This window comes from Gossypium hirsutum, chromosome A05 (genome assembly GCF_007990345.1).
Source record: "Gossypium hirsutum isolate 1008001.06 chromosome A05, Gossypium_hirsutum_v2.1, whole genome shotgun sequence".
Lineage (NCBI taxonomy): Eukaryota > Viridiplantae > Streptophyta > Magnoliopsida > Malvales > Malvaceae > Gossypium > Gossypium hirsutum.
Genome location: NC_053428.1, coordinates 2,242,819 through 2,260,714, shown reverse-complemented (window position 1 = coordinate 2,260,714; position 17,896 = coordinate 2,242,819). Strand labels below are relative to the sequence as shown.

Below are 17,896 nucleotides of genomic sequence, written 5' to 3'. Positions count from 1 at the left end.
ACTAAGATGGTGTTATTAATATGGGAAATATTTTTTTATAACAACAAATTTCATCTGAACTATATTTCAAATATTTAAATGTCTCTAGTACTTGTGTCTAGCTCAATTCTTTCAAATAGTATTATACCTCACAATATGATGAAAAAAAAATTTTGTATTTGCATAATTAACATCTACCATATAATATTTGAGTTTACGGTTTATAACTTTAATCATAGAAATTTATATAAAATTAATTTGAAAAATTATACTATGTTATAACCCTTTTTGCAAAAAATAAATTAATTAAAAGATAATATAAAATTTATAATATATATATAACCTTTATAAAAAAGTTTTATAAAGTGTTGAATAACTTTCATAACATTTCTTATGAATAATATAATTTTTTTTCATAACTTTATAAAGTTATTCTTTCTACCAATAAGTTATGATAAAAAACATAACATTTTTTTTTTACGAATCAGTATATTATTTTTTATAATATATAGCATAGACACATTAATAAGTTATGTCCGTACTTTTTTGTCATAACTTTTTATAAATAAATATATTATAACAACATGTAACTAATATTTTATAATAAACTTTGGGTTATAACTTTAAAAATTTAAGATTTAAATAATATTTTTTATTAGAATTTTATAAAGTACATATAAATAATTGTTTTAATATTTTTTAAAGATTTATAATATAATAAATCTTTGGTCATAAAAATCCAGCACTCATATGTGTTTAGGTTTGTAATATAAAAAAAATTATAACTTAAACTTGTATAAAAAATATTTTTTTTAAAATTAAATTTGAGTGTAATTACATGTTTTCATGTTCTAATTGAACATTTTCCCTTTTTTATTGTTCTCAAAAGAGATTTTTTTTATCAAACATTTACGGATCTATTCACACGATCTTATAAAAAGAACAAGAGAACTTTCTCGACCAATCCCTTTATCCCTCGTTCTTTGAGAATTTGAAAGATCCTTTCCAAGTTTGAATTTGTTTATTCTGTAATTGGGTTATTCTAATTTATTTATTTATTTATTATTTTTATTATTTCGTAATTATTTCAATGCTCACCTCCTAAGAATTAGAAAGTGTAATTCAATGGGACCCATCAATTAAGATAGATATCCAAACATGCCATCCTTAAGTAAATAAAAACAATTACTAAGTGACTTTGCAAACATTACTTAAACGAAAATATAGGCTAAAATATTCTTTTAATGATGTTGGCATAGCAACCTTCGTGGCATGCCACATGTATATCTTATTAACATGACATTATTTATCTTAAATTCTATATTATTATAGTAATATTGGATAATATATTAATAAAATAAAGAGTTTGGTTTTAATACACTAGTAAATAAAAAAAAATTAATTATCACGCATTCCACCTCTGTTTAGTTTGTGGAGTAAAATTTTCCAAATAAGTTGTTTATATTTTAACAAATTAGCCAATTAAATAGGATAAAGAATCTAAATTAAAGATAAAAATTTGTAATTAAGGAAAGTAGTAATCAGATAAACTATAACCAAAGAGAGAGAGGAGTGTTATCAGCTTTGAAGTTTAATTCATATAAGACGACTATACTCGAAAGACGTCCCCTCAATAAAGTCTTTTATCCAAAGCTTTTTATTTCGTCAAATTTGCGTCGCTGATCTCCACTAGGTTGCCACAATTTTGTTTGGAAGCTTAGATTACTTGTATATAAAGGCAACCACCCCATTTCTCTTTTTCCCTTATCCCACATTCTCTTAGCCCTTGCTTCTTGATTAGATATGGCGAATCCCAGTCGGCAGGCGGTGAATTTCGCAGCCCCAAGAGGGTTTGCCACTGCTTTCAAAGCTGATTGTAAAGAAACTTTCTTCCCCGATGATCCTTTCCATGAGATGAAACATGAAAAACCTTTGAATAAACTCAAGAAAACAATCCAATACTTTATCCCATTGTTTGAATGGTTGCCTAATTATAATCTACGTTTGTTTAGATATGATTTGCTCGCTGGTATTACCATTACCAGTCTTGCAATCCCTCAAGGGATTAGCTATGCTAAACTCGCCAATATTCCTCCAATTTACGGCCTCTGTAAGCATAAATATTACTACTATTTTCTTTCTCAGTTTCATTAGAAAAAAAGCTTGGTTTATTGGTTATTAATGGTGCAGATTCAAGCTTTATACCGCCTTTTGTTTACGCCATTTTCGGGAGTTCAAAACACCTTGCTGTAGGAACAGTGGCGGCATGTTCATTGCTTCTATCAGAAACCGTTGGAGCTAAAGCATCACCCCAAGACGATCCCACATTGTATCTGCACTTAATTTTCACTGCCACTTTCTTCACTGGAATTTTCCAGACTGCTTTGGGTTTCTTAAGGTTAAATGATGATCATAAACAGTAGTATTTGATTTGATTTATTTTAATTTCTTCTCCATTTTTAACCTTTTTTCATGGGGTTGTTTCAGGCTGGGAATTTTGGTTGATTTCTTATCACATTCTACCATCACTGGTTTCATGGGAGGGACTGCGATAATCATCTGCCTACAACAATTGAAAGGAATATTTGGTTTAGTACATTTCACTACTCATACTGATGTGGTTTCGGTCCTTGGTGCAGTTTTCCGCCGTAGGAACGAGGTCCGTGATCTGGGAAAACATTAACTTACTCAGCAACTAATTACAGCATTATTTACTGCTTAAAATTCTGATTTTATAAACTGATAAATGAGCAGTGGAGGTGGGAAAGTGCTGTTGTTGGTATTATCTTCCTTGCTTTCCTCCAATTCACTCGATACCTGGTAAGGAAAATTATTCGATATAGTTGTTTCCTTTTTTGTATTTCACTAATATGGAAAAATATACTGATAAAATCTCTTAGATAATCACATCATTAATGCTATATCATAAACCATTAATAGGAAATCGGTAACCTTCATGCCAACCGTATTTCCTATTAAAATGCGTAATATCATAATCTGAAGAAAGAATATCGGTTCGTAATCTTATTATCTTATCCATTCCCTAATAAATTATTTATTTATTTTAAATGCGTTCCAAATGAATTCACAAAACAAATAATTATTTAAGCTAATAATCTCCTTTACATCAATAATAATCCATATTGATTTAAAAACAAAAACTACCCTCCTTCCTTACTTTCTTTCTTCTTTTAGCTCCCTCTGCCTATTGCTAAAGATGTTGACATGTATTTTCAGAGACAAAAAAGGCCAAAACTATTCTGGGTGTCAGCTATTGCTCCCATGGTCGTTGTTGTGGTTGGTTGTCTTTTTGCATTCTTTGCCCATGCAGAGAAACATGGAATCCAAATCGTAAGCTCATTTGTAATAATTAGTTTTATTTTGTTAACCACGGTTTGATCTTTCTAATTATAGGGTAATCATTTATGTTTGGGGTTTCAGGTTGGTGAGTTGAAGAAGGGATTAAATCCCCCCTCAATTCAATATTTGAACTTCGATCCCCAATATCTTCCTGTAACTGTGCGTGCTGGTCTTATCACAGGACTTATTGCAATGGCTGTAAGAATCCCAACCCTTTTGTTATCATTTTTCTTTTATATATATAGGTGTGAAAATCATATAATGAAAATGAAACTTCCAGGAAGGGATAGCAATAGGACGAAGCTTTGCCATCATGAAAAGTGAACAGACTGATGGGAACAAGGAAATGATAGCTTTTGGTTTCATGAATATTATCGGATCTTTCACTTCATGCTACTTGACAACAGGTATATATATATACTTCTTCATGCTACTATTTATGAAGAATATTCTGATATATTCTTTTTAATATTTGAATTTGCAGGACCATTTTCAAAAACGGCAGTGAATTTCAATGCTGGGTGTAGGACAGCAATGTCCAATGTCGTAATGGGATTTTGCATGATGTTAACACTCCTTTTCTTAGCTCCTCTCTTCAGATACACACCTCTGGTTGCTTTATCCGCCATTATCATGTCTGCAATGCTTGGATTAATCAATTATGATGAAATGATTCACCTCTTTAAAGTCGATAAATTCGACTTCGTCATCTGCATGGCTGCTTTCCTTGGTGTCAGCTTCATCAGTATGGATGTCGGCCTCATGCTTTCGGTAAAAAATTCCCTCCAAAAAAATATATACAGTCATGTTCTTTTAACTGTGTCTGAAATAGTATTGTATTATTTTATTTTCAGGTAGGACTTGCTTTACTCAGAGCATTATTGTACGTGGCAAGGCCAGCAGCCTGCAAACTTGGCAAAATCCCAAACTCAAGTTTATATCGTGACGCAGAGCAGTACCCTGGCTCAACTCCCATACAAGGAGCCCTAGTTCTTCAACTTGGTTCTCCTATTTATTTTGCAAACTCCACCTACATAAGAGAAAGGTTCACATTTATTTATCTTCATTGAAAAAAAAAATGATAAATTCCATCAAAACCCAGAAAAAAAAATGGTAAATTTCTTTTTTGAACAGGGTTCTTAGGTACATAAAGGAGGAACAGGGTGTTTCAGATTCTAAAACTGATATCATTGAGCATCTTTTATTAGATCTGTCAGGTAATTAATAATCATGTTTTTCCTCACGACCAAAATAATTAATAATATATGTAAAAACAAAATCTAGGTATCAGATATCAGTAACCATCAATCATATCCATGTTTTTATCAGTAACCATTTTGTTTTTTTTGCAGGAGTTTCATCCATTGACATGACAGGCATTGAAACATTTCTTGAGTTACGTAGAATTCTGGACTCGAAGGGTATCAAGGTAAAAAACTTAAAACATGCTTACGTAATGGTTTTTAGACGTATGAAAGAAAATTAAAAGGAAATCTGTGTGTGGTTATTGCAGTTAAGCATTGTGAACCCTAGGATTGAAGTTCTGGAGAAAATGACGTTAGCGAAATTCACAGACGCCATTGGAAAAGAATCTTTCTACTTGTCTATTGAAGATGCAGTGCAAAATTGTCGGTTTTCACTTCATTCTAGCAAAACGACGATGGAAGAATCCTTAAACGACCAAAATGTTGTTTAAAAGATACTGGTTAGTATTTAATATATATTATATGTAACTAAAAGGTGCTAATGTGGTTATCTATGTTGTTAGATTATATAGAAGGGTAGGATGTCCATGAGATAATCCTTCATATGTTGGATAAATGTTATCGATTTTGTATCACCCTTCTCTTCAGCTTGTAATTTTATCGTAATTTTGAATTGGAGGATGAAGCTCATGTGCCTGTACCAAGCCCAAACATTACCCAGTTTTTCGTTTTCCTTTTTTAAATAATCATAGTTAACGATATTATTATGCCATTAAAATAATGGGATTTTTCAATTTGAGAGAATTTATCAAAGGTTTCATCTGTCACCGTCGATGGTGGTTAAATTAATAAATGTAATTAGATATATTAAATTTGTTATATGATTAGATTAAGATATATTATTTTTAAAATGCTATTTATGAATATTATATGAATATATAGTATTAATAATATATTTTGTAATAATATATTTTTGGAAATAGAAGGATTTCTATTTCGTTAAAATTGAAATATTTTTAAATTTTAAAAAAATAATTAAATGAAATGAGATGAAATAAATTTTCTATAGGATCTAATAAGAATATGATCGAATCTTAGTATGTCCAATTACGTTTATTATGAAAGAATTTTATGGATAAACTTACATGGAATTATAAATTGTTGAGGATAAGATAACAATTTGCCCATCACCTCGCGTGCAAGCCATGGTGTTTGAACAGCTAGAATAAGAATAGCTATTAATATCAGAAGATCAGGAAACTAAGAAGACATACATGTGCATATATATTTATTTATTAATTCCTAACTCACTCACTCGAGGAGAACACTCTGAGCTGAAGATATATTTACTAGCAGCAATATGTGGAAATGGAGAATTTGATAAAGGAACACTGAACCATGCAAGAGGGAGGACGAAGGATATGACTGTCATGTCAAAATGGAAGCTCTTTACAAATCCAGACAAGTGAGGAATTCATCAGGTGTGGTTGTAAAAAAACTTGGGTCTGCGTTGGAGGACATCAATAGGAGAACGCAACACAATATTGAATGTTGAACCGCTTAAAAGGGACAAGAACATAATTTTCAGTGTCTAAGTATAAATTGTCTCAATTTGTGTAGTGTTTAGTATCATTTATTACTGCTTAAGAAGATGAGGGGAAAAAATGATGATATCTTGAACTAAATTCAGACAAATCCTTGGAAAAGATCGAAGCTGATCAGAAATTAGTGATGTAATTAATTAACATGGTTATTAATTACCTTAGAAAGCCAAGTGTTGAAAAAACTTTTCTACTTACTACGGAGCTTGTAAAATCAAATATTATTTCCTATGAAGGCTGGTTTTAGTGATTATCAAATATGATGGACGACTAATGTTTCTGTTTGAAAACTCTGATGATACAAGTTACCAATGAAAAAGAGAAAGTGATGGAGGTGAGTATCGATTTGTCTTAGTTTGGCGGAGAGAAGATGAAGGGAAGGAGCAAGGATGCTGTGTGAGAGAATTAGGAGAAGTAGAAGGAAATGATGGAGGAATGAGAGATCCTCATACTCTAATGCATCCAGGCTAATATAGTGGATTACCCCTTATCTTATAGTACTATGCAATATATAGCACAAAGATCTACATGGTTGTAAAAACTAATTAGATGTCGATGTGGATGTCATTACAGGTTAATTGTCGCCATGGTGTGAATTATATTGTCTTATTAGTGTCATAAGTTGTTTTACTCTGATACTTTTATTTTTAAGATTGTACTAAATAATTAAATTTAAATGACTCTAACAAGAGATACACCATGGACAGCTGACATACTAATCCGATAAAAAATCCCTAAACTTATGAAAGTAAATTACAAACCGTACTCGAACTTACTATGTGTCCTATCTTATTAGGGGTATAACAATCCATATATGTCACAGATTTCATTGAAATTGTAAGAGATTAGTCTCCATAAAGTTCACTAAGCACGTTTATGTTGAGGCAATATTGCCAGGCCCAAGATGTGATGACTACCATTCAATTGAAACCCATATTAGCGTTAAGGCCCAAAAGGTTCATCTACATATCAGTTAGCCATGCCCCACAAATAAAACACATGAGGTAAGTCAAAAACAGTAGATTATTTTCCATTAATTTTTTTTTACTCCGAGTTAAGCATTCAAGCGTGGTCCGAGCAAATGTATCGACACCAAATTATGTTAATTAAGCCATTCATGCAAAAATAAATAAAAAGATGCTAAAGCCCTATTGTTGTTAAACACCCATCAATCATGATCAAGTTGTCAATGGCCAAAATAGTAACACAAAGAACATGGCAGGGAGCTACACTTTCATGACACATCCTGAAAACCCTGCAATTTGGACCATTTCACAAGGTTTATAAAAAGACAGACACAAAAGAAAACCCCTCTAGTATCTATCTATCTGTATGAAATTTATTTATTCCATTTTGAGAATTGGGTTAGGAAACGTGTTTGGTTTCGAGTTTTGATTAAACGACTCGAGAAGAAACTACACACCCTGTCAGCCTCCTACTTCCAAATATAAATTATATAAAAAAACTTTTAAAGCTGATATGGCAATGACTTGTATCTGCCACATCACCAACTAATCCAACGGAATATTCCAGTTGTCATGCACTAATTTTCATAGGCCACCAACAAAAAAAAAGTATTCTAAAACTTTCTAAAATTTAATTGCCTCAAGCCCATAATTTAGCTGCTTCACTTGAATCACATGAATTCCAAGTTACTAATGTTTTCACATGTTGAATCATGCGTTACAACCGACCGATGTCACCTAAAAATCGATATTATATTTGTGGTTGGTAGATGGGTTGAACTTATGGTTCATCGCTAATCTAAATACTATATTTTGATATTTAGATAATTGGTCCCTTTGTAGTGGACAGTGGAGCCATGATCTGGTGACCCAATTCTGATCAACGTCCATATGAAAACTAACACACACACATATATATATGTGTATATATATAAAGAAAGCTGACCTACTTTACAGCATGCTCGACCTGAAAATTCTTAACTGGTGCCATGAGAGCCCTGTGCCCTCTTCTAGGTGGGACCTATATCCACTGTGTCAGCTTATTATCATGTAGCTTTCTATTAACATCTTACAAATTGACTTCACATTTAGGTTTGGTTCGAGCCTTTTCCTTTCATGTTTGTTGTTCTTTATTTATATGTTATTCATGAGTGTAGGTTGTGATAAATACGTACATGCATGTTCCTTAATTCCCTTTTCTTTTGACAATATTGTGATAAACAACTGTTTTTAGTGAAGCAATTATCTTCAAAAAAAAAAAAGTTGCCAATCATGACTAATCATTTGATATTCTCTTTGTTAAGCATGATTTGAATAAAGAACGAAACAATGACCGAAAATAAGTGTATAAGATAAAATATTTCAATCACAAGAATTTTTTAACATCTTTTTTCATGTTGTTTCAAGATAAATATTGTGTTATTACACCAGTGACTTGATTGAGGACTATTAATACATTTAAAAACATTGCGGGTTATGATTGCGAAGTTTGCAGGTGCTGGTTTAACTGCGAATCTAACTTTTTGTAATGGTTAGGTTGAACCTTGAATGGTAGAGGACTTTTTGTTCTCACTTGCCGACAGCTTTACAGATAAATATAGGGAAAAACAAACAGTTTTCAGTTTCTGCGAAACTTATTTTCTTCCCTCTCAAAATTCATGCTTCTATTCCAATTGTCATTCATAAATATTAATAGCATCTTTTCGAATATAACCCATTATATATATATTGTTCAACGTTGTATTTTGGGTGAAATTTAGCCAATGCCATCAAAGTTTAGCAAGTTAAACCTACATTATGAACATAAAAACTTTAAGAAAATATTAGTGTGGTGAAAATAACATATCGAGCAAGCACTGTAAATACTGTTTAAGTGCATTGATGTTATATCTTTTTTTTTTTTGGGGGGGGTGATATTGAAAGATTGGAGCCCTTATCTTCCTACCATCCGAACAGAGTTTTGGTGAGATAATATTTTGATTCATGGATGGTCACATATATGCTGTGAGATCTGATGATATTTTCGTTGTAGGGACTTCAAAATATTTTATGGTTGATTCATTGATAGTATCAAAATCAATACAACCACTGGTTATATCATCCACCAATCACCTAAATTAGATGGGTATTTGTTAGACATGGTAGTAGGTTGAGCCGAATTGAATCAATGTAAAATTTTAGATTTATTTTCTAGATTTGGATATGGTATGTTCATATTAAATTTTTTATATAAAAATAAATTTAAAATATATAATACATCAAATATACTAAAAATATTAAAATAAATATTCCTAGCAAATCGAAAATACATCAAAATTTTTTTATACTTATATAGCACTAAAATAGTTACAATTTAGCAATCAAACGTCTCTAAAATAGTAGCAAAACTAATAATAAAACAATAGTTATACAATATCAAACAATAACAACCATATAATAGCAAAATAATAGCAAAATGTCAGCAAAACAACGGTAAACAATAGTGAAAATTTTAGGCAAATTTGGGTCAGGGTAAAAAATCTTACCGATACTCGACCCATTTAGAAAACAAGTCTTATTTTTGTCCAAGCTCATTTTTTACTCTATATTTTTGGCCAAACCCTACTACTTTTTGGATAGGCCTTTAAGCCTAGATAGGTAGCCCGACCAATGATCAGGTAGTCTTTGCCTCCTCCTCAGTAACAATATAATGAAGTCTCCTATACTATGAATCAGATTGCATTTTATTTCCCTATTCAAAAAAATGGACAAATTAACCCCTATACATTAGATTTAAGAGAAAACTGATTTTTTTGTTAAAATTTTCATCTATTTTTGCTGTTAAAAACTGATCCGTGTATGTCAGAATGAGGTGCACATCATATGTCACTATCTAATTATTTCATTAATCACACCAATTTTTAACGATACTTATAGAAAAAATTTTAGCAGAAAAAATTAATTTGATTTTCAATCTAATATACAAAAACTAATTTACCCTTTTTAACTTACAAGGACAAAATACAATTCGATTTTTAATACAATACTTTCAAATTACATTTACTTTTCTTTTCTCTAATTTAAAAAATAAAGCCATACAATAATTGGTAGATAAATACAAAGGACTAAAACATAGGGTTTAATAATTTTATTTAATCTACTCAGATTATGTTTGGAAAACGTTGATAATATTTGAAATCGTCCAACGGTCAGTGACAACATTTGTATCTAATATCAGTTTGATTATTACATAAAAAGGAGGGAAGGGGGCAATTATGTAGATCCAATGGTTACCAAGTTGTTATCGATAAGATGAGAGAAAGCAAAGAGATGGTGATGGGGATTTGGGATGAAGTTATTGGTTTCAACGGGACCACATGGGAGGCTCGCTGTCTTATGTCTGCCTTATGATTGGGTAATCAATACTTTCGATTTCTGTTTTCCAATTAATAAACCTAATTTATTTTCATAAATAATGTCATAATCCAATAAAATTAACCAAACTTAATAAGAGATATTTAGGATTTTTTTTATTGAAATAATATTTACTCAAATAACAACAAAATTATAAAATTTAATAAAACTAGATGACTAACGTTGTTGGACTTCGATTGTAAATATCTTTAACTTAAGTTATAATCAAAATACTAAAATTTTACACTTTTATTAAAATTTCAAATCGTCATTTTTTTAATTATTCCCTAAATTAATAATAAATATCATAATTTAAGAGGAAATATTATAAATAAATATAAAAATTAGGCACTTATCAACTCATAGTGTGATTTAAAAATAATTCATATAACAAATTTATAAAAGTTAAAATAAACATCAAATGTGGCTTAAGTTCAAGTGATAAATATTAAATTTATGCATGAATATTGGTTCAAATTGTAATTTGATACAATTATACACTTAAAACTTTAGTTGTTTTTTGAATCGTACACATTTAAAAAAATAAATACAAACATTCATTTTTTATATTAAATTAATATAATTGTTTTTGTACGTAATATATGAATATAAAATTGTGCTAATTTAATAATGTTGTTAATAATTTTTAAAAATTAAACTAAATTAAAAAATTATATATAAAATCGCACAAAATCAAAATTCATGTATAACATTACTCATTAGAATAAAATTTTAAATTCAATTTATATTATACATATGTATTTATTTATATGAAAATATAAAAAAAATACTACCCACCAAATAATATTTATTACTCTTTAAAAATAAAAAATCATAATTAAATCAGTATAAATATATAGATGATGGAAAAAAAATACAACTTAACCGCATTTTCACGGCACTGATGCGAGGAAGCCTCATTGTCAAATTTGTCGTAAGTTTAGGTTAATTGGTACACGTGTGTGATAGGCCCACCACAAAGAGAATGTATTCCCTATTTATTTATTTTGCTCATTTTTCCCCTTTTTTTATTTAAAATAATTATTTTGCTACCGACAAAATGTAAATTAACAACAAAAGATGTAATAAATGATAAATTAAAGCAGAATTTGACTCCGGATTTTGCGTGCATATTCTTAACCTTAATTAATTAACTAAAGTACCCCTCTATTTTCTTTGTTCTATATTGACTTTTGACTATTTATTTGTTTAGTGTTGATTTGTAGTTGCTTCTCTCTCTCTCTCTCTTCTTCATTGCAACTTTGTCAAGTCAAGGTCTTCTTTCTTTTTACCTAATTTTACGCATATTAATTCATTAAAAAAAAAGAAGAAGAAGATTAATGTTGTTGCAAAACATGTCCTTTACGTTACATGCCTTGAGCTAGAAAACAAACAAATAGAGAAGGGCTTTAATCAAAGTTGAGTTTAATTTTCTAGCTTCACTGTAAAATTCCACCTTGCCAGCTATTGTTTTCTTATGCACTTGTCAATTTTGTTTTCAAAAATTTCAATTTTCGTATAGATAATGAGTAATTAGGGTTAATTTAACTATTAGGATTCGCTAAAACTTTAATCACTCATCCTTTTCATGAAATTATCATGTGGATAATCAAGAGTATTCAATGTTTTATCACACATTCATAATGTGGAAAAAAAAGAAAAAAAAATGTATGTAAAAAATATAGATTCATTTTAAAGGAGTATATTAAAATAAATTGTAAATTTTTAAAAGGAATTAAAAAAATGATAGATTTTTTTTTGTTATATATAATGACTATTTTTATCTAAAACCTTCAATATTCATTGAATTCACATCCTCTTAATTTTTACAATAATAATAATAGTTTTTTCAATAAGATAATATATTTTTATGGTATAATCATAAATATTAAAATTATACATGAATTTTTGTCCAATTTGTAATATTAATTGTATATAAAATTTGATTTTGTGTAATTTTATACATGAAATCTTAATTTAATTTTTACAAAACTACTAATAACATTATCAGCAGAGCAGTATCTTACATTCATATATTGCATACACAAATTTCAATATGAAAATAAATTGATGTATTTATATAATTGGGCACAATACAATTGAATCAAAATTAAATTTTTATGTGTATATCTAAATTAAAATTTCACGTGACAAATTACATAAATTAAAGTTTGTATATCAAATTACACATTAAACTTTAATGTGTAATTTTTATATTTATTCCTTTTCTTAATTAAAGTGGTTATTTCAAGTTGTGATTTAAGTTTTTTATATGAAACATGAAAAAGATGAAACACCTTAACAACATTTACATTTGTTGTTTTTTTTAATATTTTATAATTTATTAACATCGACTAACTCCTCATATCACTTCACTACAATAAATTTTTAACGTCATAATTGTACACTACAAAACGTAATTTTGAAAGAAAAATACTATTTATGTAATATACATTATATCGTTGAACGAAAATATATTATATTAATAAATATATACACTTATTTCAATAAATGATTATTTGAAGTGATAATATAGATTTCTATTTAAATTTGTTGGTTTACATTCAACCTCAAATAATGTGTTTTTAAGGTGATTTTCAAATAATATTTTTCATTGTTTTATTTAAAATATTACATAAATATATCAAAAGACTAACATTTTTAATATTAATATTAATTACTTTTTTTAGTCAAAAACATTAATTATTAAAGTAAACATATTTTAATAATTTTACAACTAATTTGATATCAAGTTAATTTATTGACACCAACTCAATTAACCATTTTATATTTAGTATAGATAAGTCATATATCAACTATAGAGTATCGTTTTGGTACCGCATGTACTAGCTAGAGTGCTCCTTTCCAGTAGTAAATAGGAACAATAAACTTTAAGTTCCATTTCGATGCAAATTTTGGCCAGAACTGGCTATACCAATGCATATTGATTAATTTCTTCTTTACCACTTTAACCAAAATTATATTTTTTATATTTAATTTTATTATTTGATATTTGTAAATATTTTTTTAAACACATATATCAAGTGTTTTTTAAAATATCAATAATCCTAAAACGACATATTAAAATAATTAATTTCGATATTTATCAATACGAGTAAAACAATGATACGACCACCAATATAATATTAACTATTTTTGCAAATATAATCACGAAGTAAAAGCATTATTGTCCAAGTAAAAATCCTTGACATAACAAAGTGGCCTTCACACGACACGTGTTGTATTATTAAGAAGAATAGGTAAAGCATTGCCGGCTGGCATTTGTAACGGTCTATAGGGGTTTCGCTATCTTACGTGTCAATAAAGAGTCCCACACGGTCTTCTGCTAACCTGTACCAGCCGTTTATATGCTCAAGTTGTTATTATTCTCCTGGCTTTGATAATTATACTGTTTTAGAACAAAAAGATGGAATTGACTGTTTCTTTCCTCCTTTAAATAAAAATAAAGAAAAATTTAAAAAAATTCGGAGGAAAATGAAAGAGAACAATACTACAAAAAGAAAAAAAAAACAGAAAGAAAGATAACGATCGGGAACTTCTGCTTTTGTTTATAGTCACCAAATACAATTTGACTTTTCTTTTCTTTTTTTCTCCGGTGATTATTTTAATAAGAATCAAATAAGTATAATTCAATGTTGGCAACCCCATCAATGAATTGCAAACACGATGCGTTATTTATTTTTTGAGTATTTAATAATTTCTATATTATTTTTTTATATTTTTAAAATGAATTATAAATTCTATTATTGCAGTTTCGTATTTTATTTCTTTTATTATGTTTTGTTGTTTTTCTGTATTACTTGTATTTTAAATTCTACCTATTCCTACCAAAATGATTGCTTCTCAGTTCTCACTTCCCACTGACTTTTAATAAGTTAGAAAAACATGTTTGATTCTAATGCTTTTATTATTATTTTTTTTATGAATTTGATGTTCTGTTGCCGCTAATTAAAAAAAGTTTAAAGAAAAAATCAAAAAGCATTTGAGGTTGGATGTAGTGTTAAGTATAATGAAAAGATGTATTGTATTTTTAGAGAAAGAAATCCAAATTAATATTATTGAAAATAATAATTGTAGACCTTAAAATTATTAATTTTTATAAATTACAACGAAAAAAATATTTTAATTATAAAAAAATTCTACATAATTCGAAAAGACAATTTAAAAACATGATTTATACTTAAATATTCAATTGAAACTGTAAATAACTTTTATGGTTTGCTTTTTATATAAAAATTATATATAAGTTTTGAGTTATTATATACCCATAGTTTGTGAAATAACACATAAAACCGAAAGAAGAAGAGAAACTTTTTATGTCTTTTAAACATTATTGTGATATACAATTGTTAAAAACAAAATGTGTAAAATCCAGAATTCTTTTTCCCCTTAAGTTATCATGTTTTCCCGGTAGATGTTTATGAAGCCGGCCAGATAATTAGAAAACAAAAACTATATATTTGAGATAAAGATTGCTAAAAGTTACTAATTGTCTTATATAATAAACAAAATAAATCATGTTAGTAGTGAACTAGTTATAAAAAAATTATAAAATAGTCATTGTTAATTAATTTCTTTAGGTTATTTAATTATGAAAATTTACAAAGGTCTCTTAATTATTTAATTTTATTTGTTTTAATTATTTAAATTATACAATGCGTAAATAATGAGAGTTGAAATTTTTAGAATCAATATTAAATTGATACAATATATAAATGTTGAGAGTCAAATTTATTATTGTGTCAATTTTAAAAACTGTCACCATTATCTAATTATTTATAAAAAATTAAATTAACAAAAACAATTACGAGTGAGTAATATAAAACTAATATGAAAGAAGACCCTTTGGGGGGGGGGATTTGGGCAAACGATGGGCTCAAACAATCTAAAAAATGTGCGTATATGTTTTGTTTTTGAAATTCGAAGTTTCTACAAGCAACCGCGGTTTAGACAAATTACTAGTCGACGGCCAGCGGCAAATGTCCTAATTGGTGGAAGCGATTGGTGTTGATGCGAGGTAATCCGATACCAAGTAAATAAATTAATAAAGGCGATCATGCGGTAGCGTGTGCTGTGCAACTGCATACGCGGGAACGCGGGGAAAAGGGGGGACCCTCATATATCTCTTTCGAGCCCGCGCTGCAAAACGTGACGCGTGGGTCCCTTATAAGGGCCAAGCCGCTCCCTTTGATTGATGTCGTTTTCTTTTGCGTTGAGACACTTGATGTGGGCTTAAAATGGGGGGGACCACGTAAAAAGAAGGGGTAGTTTTGTAACTTTATGGTCATCATCATCAAGCATGATGGGGACGAGTAACATGCATAGATCTTTCCATTAAGTTTCTAAACACATCATAAAACATCGTTAAAAAGAGGTGCTTTATGTCTTGTAATCAATTCTAGTATGAATGTTAACGAATGTCATAAATTATTTGCTTACTCTTAATGCATTTCATTGTTCATTGTCTTTAATACCCTTCTCCTACCATTTCTTTTTCATTATTACAAAAACTAAAAGCAAACAATAAAGTCATATTACCATTTGCCCAATAAAGAAAAATTATTCTGTCCTACAATGATTTAGCATTCGTTAAATTATTTTTAAATCGTATTAAAATATTATTTGATTTTTTTTATTTCCTTTAAAAAAAGTAAACTTTTCTATCCATACTTTAATTTCTAACAATTTTCAATAAGAAAAGAAAGAGGAACTGAAATTATTTTAATCACCAACAAAATATTATTTAGTATACTTCCCATCATCTTCCCCCTATTCTAAGTTAAAAAGTGTTAAAGCCACCGAATACTGGCGGGCTGGAGAAACTGAACCAACATAAAGTCTAAATTTATTGCTCATGAAAAGTGAAAAAGTCACCAAACGATAATATATTAAAATTTGCATAATTAAAAATATTTTATTCCACACTTGTTATGTGTGTGAACTTTTTGTATGTAAAAAAACAATTGAAGTTTTGTCTCATATAGTGAAGTTGAGTTTTGAAAATTATGGCATTTTAGGTTTAAGTTTATTTTTATTGATTTACGTGAAAAGATAAAAAAATATTATTATATTTGTTATTTTGTAAAAAAATCAATTTTTTATTTTTTTTAGTTGAATTTGTATTTGATTGATTGGTGACATAAATTTGATCAACACTTAAATATAGTATATATTATTATTGGTAAAAAACTCCTCCAATTCTTTTTAATTTTGAAATTTAGTAAATTTATTAAAAAAAAGTTGGATGGATTTGATTCCTGTCAATCTCAAAAGTAAACACTTAAGGATAATTAATTATGGCGTTAATATTTTCCGTTATTTGTACATGATTATAATTAGTATAATAATAAATTTAGCCTTTGATGTTTGCATATTATTATACCAATAAAAAACATATACAGTTGATTGGGGAAACATTAATGCTTTAATTAATTGTTCTTAGTTACCGTGAATCCATGTGAAGTTGGTAGGTGCCCTGGCTCCTTTAAAATGAAAAATTTTCATTTAGGTCCTTTAAAATTTTAAATTTATAATGGTAAATTATACTTTGATCCCTCTAAAAATGATAAAAATTTGATTTAATTATTTAAAAATTATAAAGATATAGACTATTAAAATGATAAATTTAAATTTTTACTATCATAAAAATATATAATTTAATTTTGATCCCCTCAAAAATTTTCTAGTTTCGTCCTTAATTACTCACTTTAAAAATTGAGAATAATTAAATTGCTTTGATTATTTTGATAGCGACAAAATTATTTGTTTTTGAAATTGAAAGAGATTGAAAAAATATTTAGATGTTAATTATTTTATAAAAAATAGGAAGAGATAATTTTTAAAAAATGAAATAGAAATAAATATAAACAAAGGTAATTTGATGGAGCGTTAGTGGTATTTAATTTAGTGCGTGAGTTGACAACATAAAAGAAGCAAAACAACCCCATCACCAAGCTTAAAAACTTGGATTGAAACCATTGATTTCCCACCACCAAAATTTATGTTCCCAATCACTCGTGATATTTTCACTTTAATCTTGTGATATCAACAACCCACCCCACCCCACCCCATGTCTCTCTGGTCAACCTTTCGTCGGAACTTTGGCTCCTTCATCGACACGCTTTTGCGTTTTGGGTAAAATTTGCCTTAAATTAATTGTACGAGTTTATTCTTTTAATTTAAGCTTATTAGAGCTTGAAATGGAGTATGGGCTTTAATTAAGAATAAAGTCAGCCTTGCAAACGAGTTAATAAGAACGAAAATTAGGGGGATGATAATGACAGAATTTGGTGGGCTTTGAGCTGTGATTTAGTTGTCTTTTTGGTGAATTATTATTTCTTTTTTTCTTCTCCTCCTTTTTATTATTGTTTTT

The 17,896-nt window shown here is 28.6% G+C and overlaps 1 protein-coding gene across 1 annotated transcript; it reads left to right on the top strand.

Annotated features, from left to right (window-relative positions):
* Positions 1-1,714: 1,714 nt before the first annotated feature.
* On the top strand, positions 1,715-5,229 carry LOC107942289 (probable sulfate transporter 3.5). The gene is made up of 12 exons (XM_041112821.1): positions 1,715-2,089; positions 2,170-2,377; positions 2,467-2,638; positions 2,734-2,799; positions 3,217-3,330; positions 3,421-3,537; positions 3,620-3,746; positions 3,824-4,110; positions 4,194-4,384; positions 4,474-4,556; positions 4,692-4,768; positions 4,853-5,229. Exons 1-12 carry the CDS (start codon positions 1,783-1,785, stop codon positions 5,033-5,035), a joined length of 1,932 nt encoding a protein of 643 aa, XP_040968755.1. The 5' UTR covers positions 1,715-1,782; the 3' UTR covers positions 5,036-5,229.
* The last annotated feature ends 12,667 nt before the right edge of the window (positions 5,230-17,896 follow it).

Excerpts from the sequence above, each read along its gene's own strand:
- LOC107942289 (XM_041112821.1), top strand. The coding sequence starts at position 1,783 with ATGGCGAATCCCAGTCGGCAGGCGGTGAATTTCGCAGCCCCAAGAGGG. Across the intron at positions 3,331-3,420 it reads AGAAACATGGAATCCAAATC|GTTGGTGAGTTGAAGAAGGG; the intron begins GTAAGCTCATTT and ends TTGGGGTTTCAG. Across the intron at positions 4,769-4,852 it reads TGGACTCGAAGGGTATCAAG|TTAAGCATTGTGAACCCTAG; the intron begins GTAAAAAACTTA and ends TGGTTATTGCAG.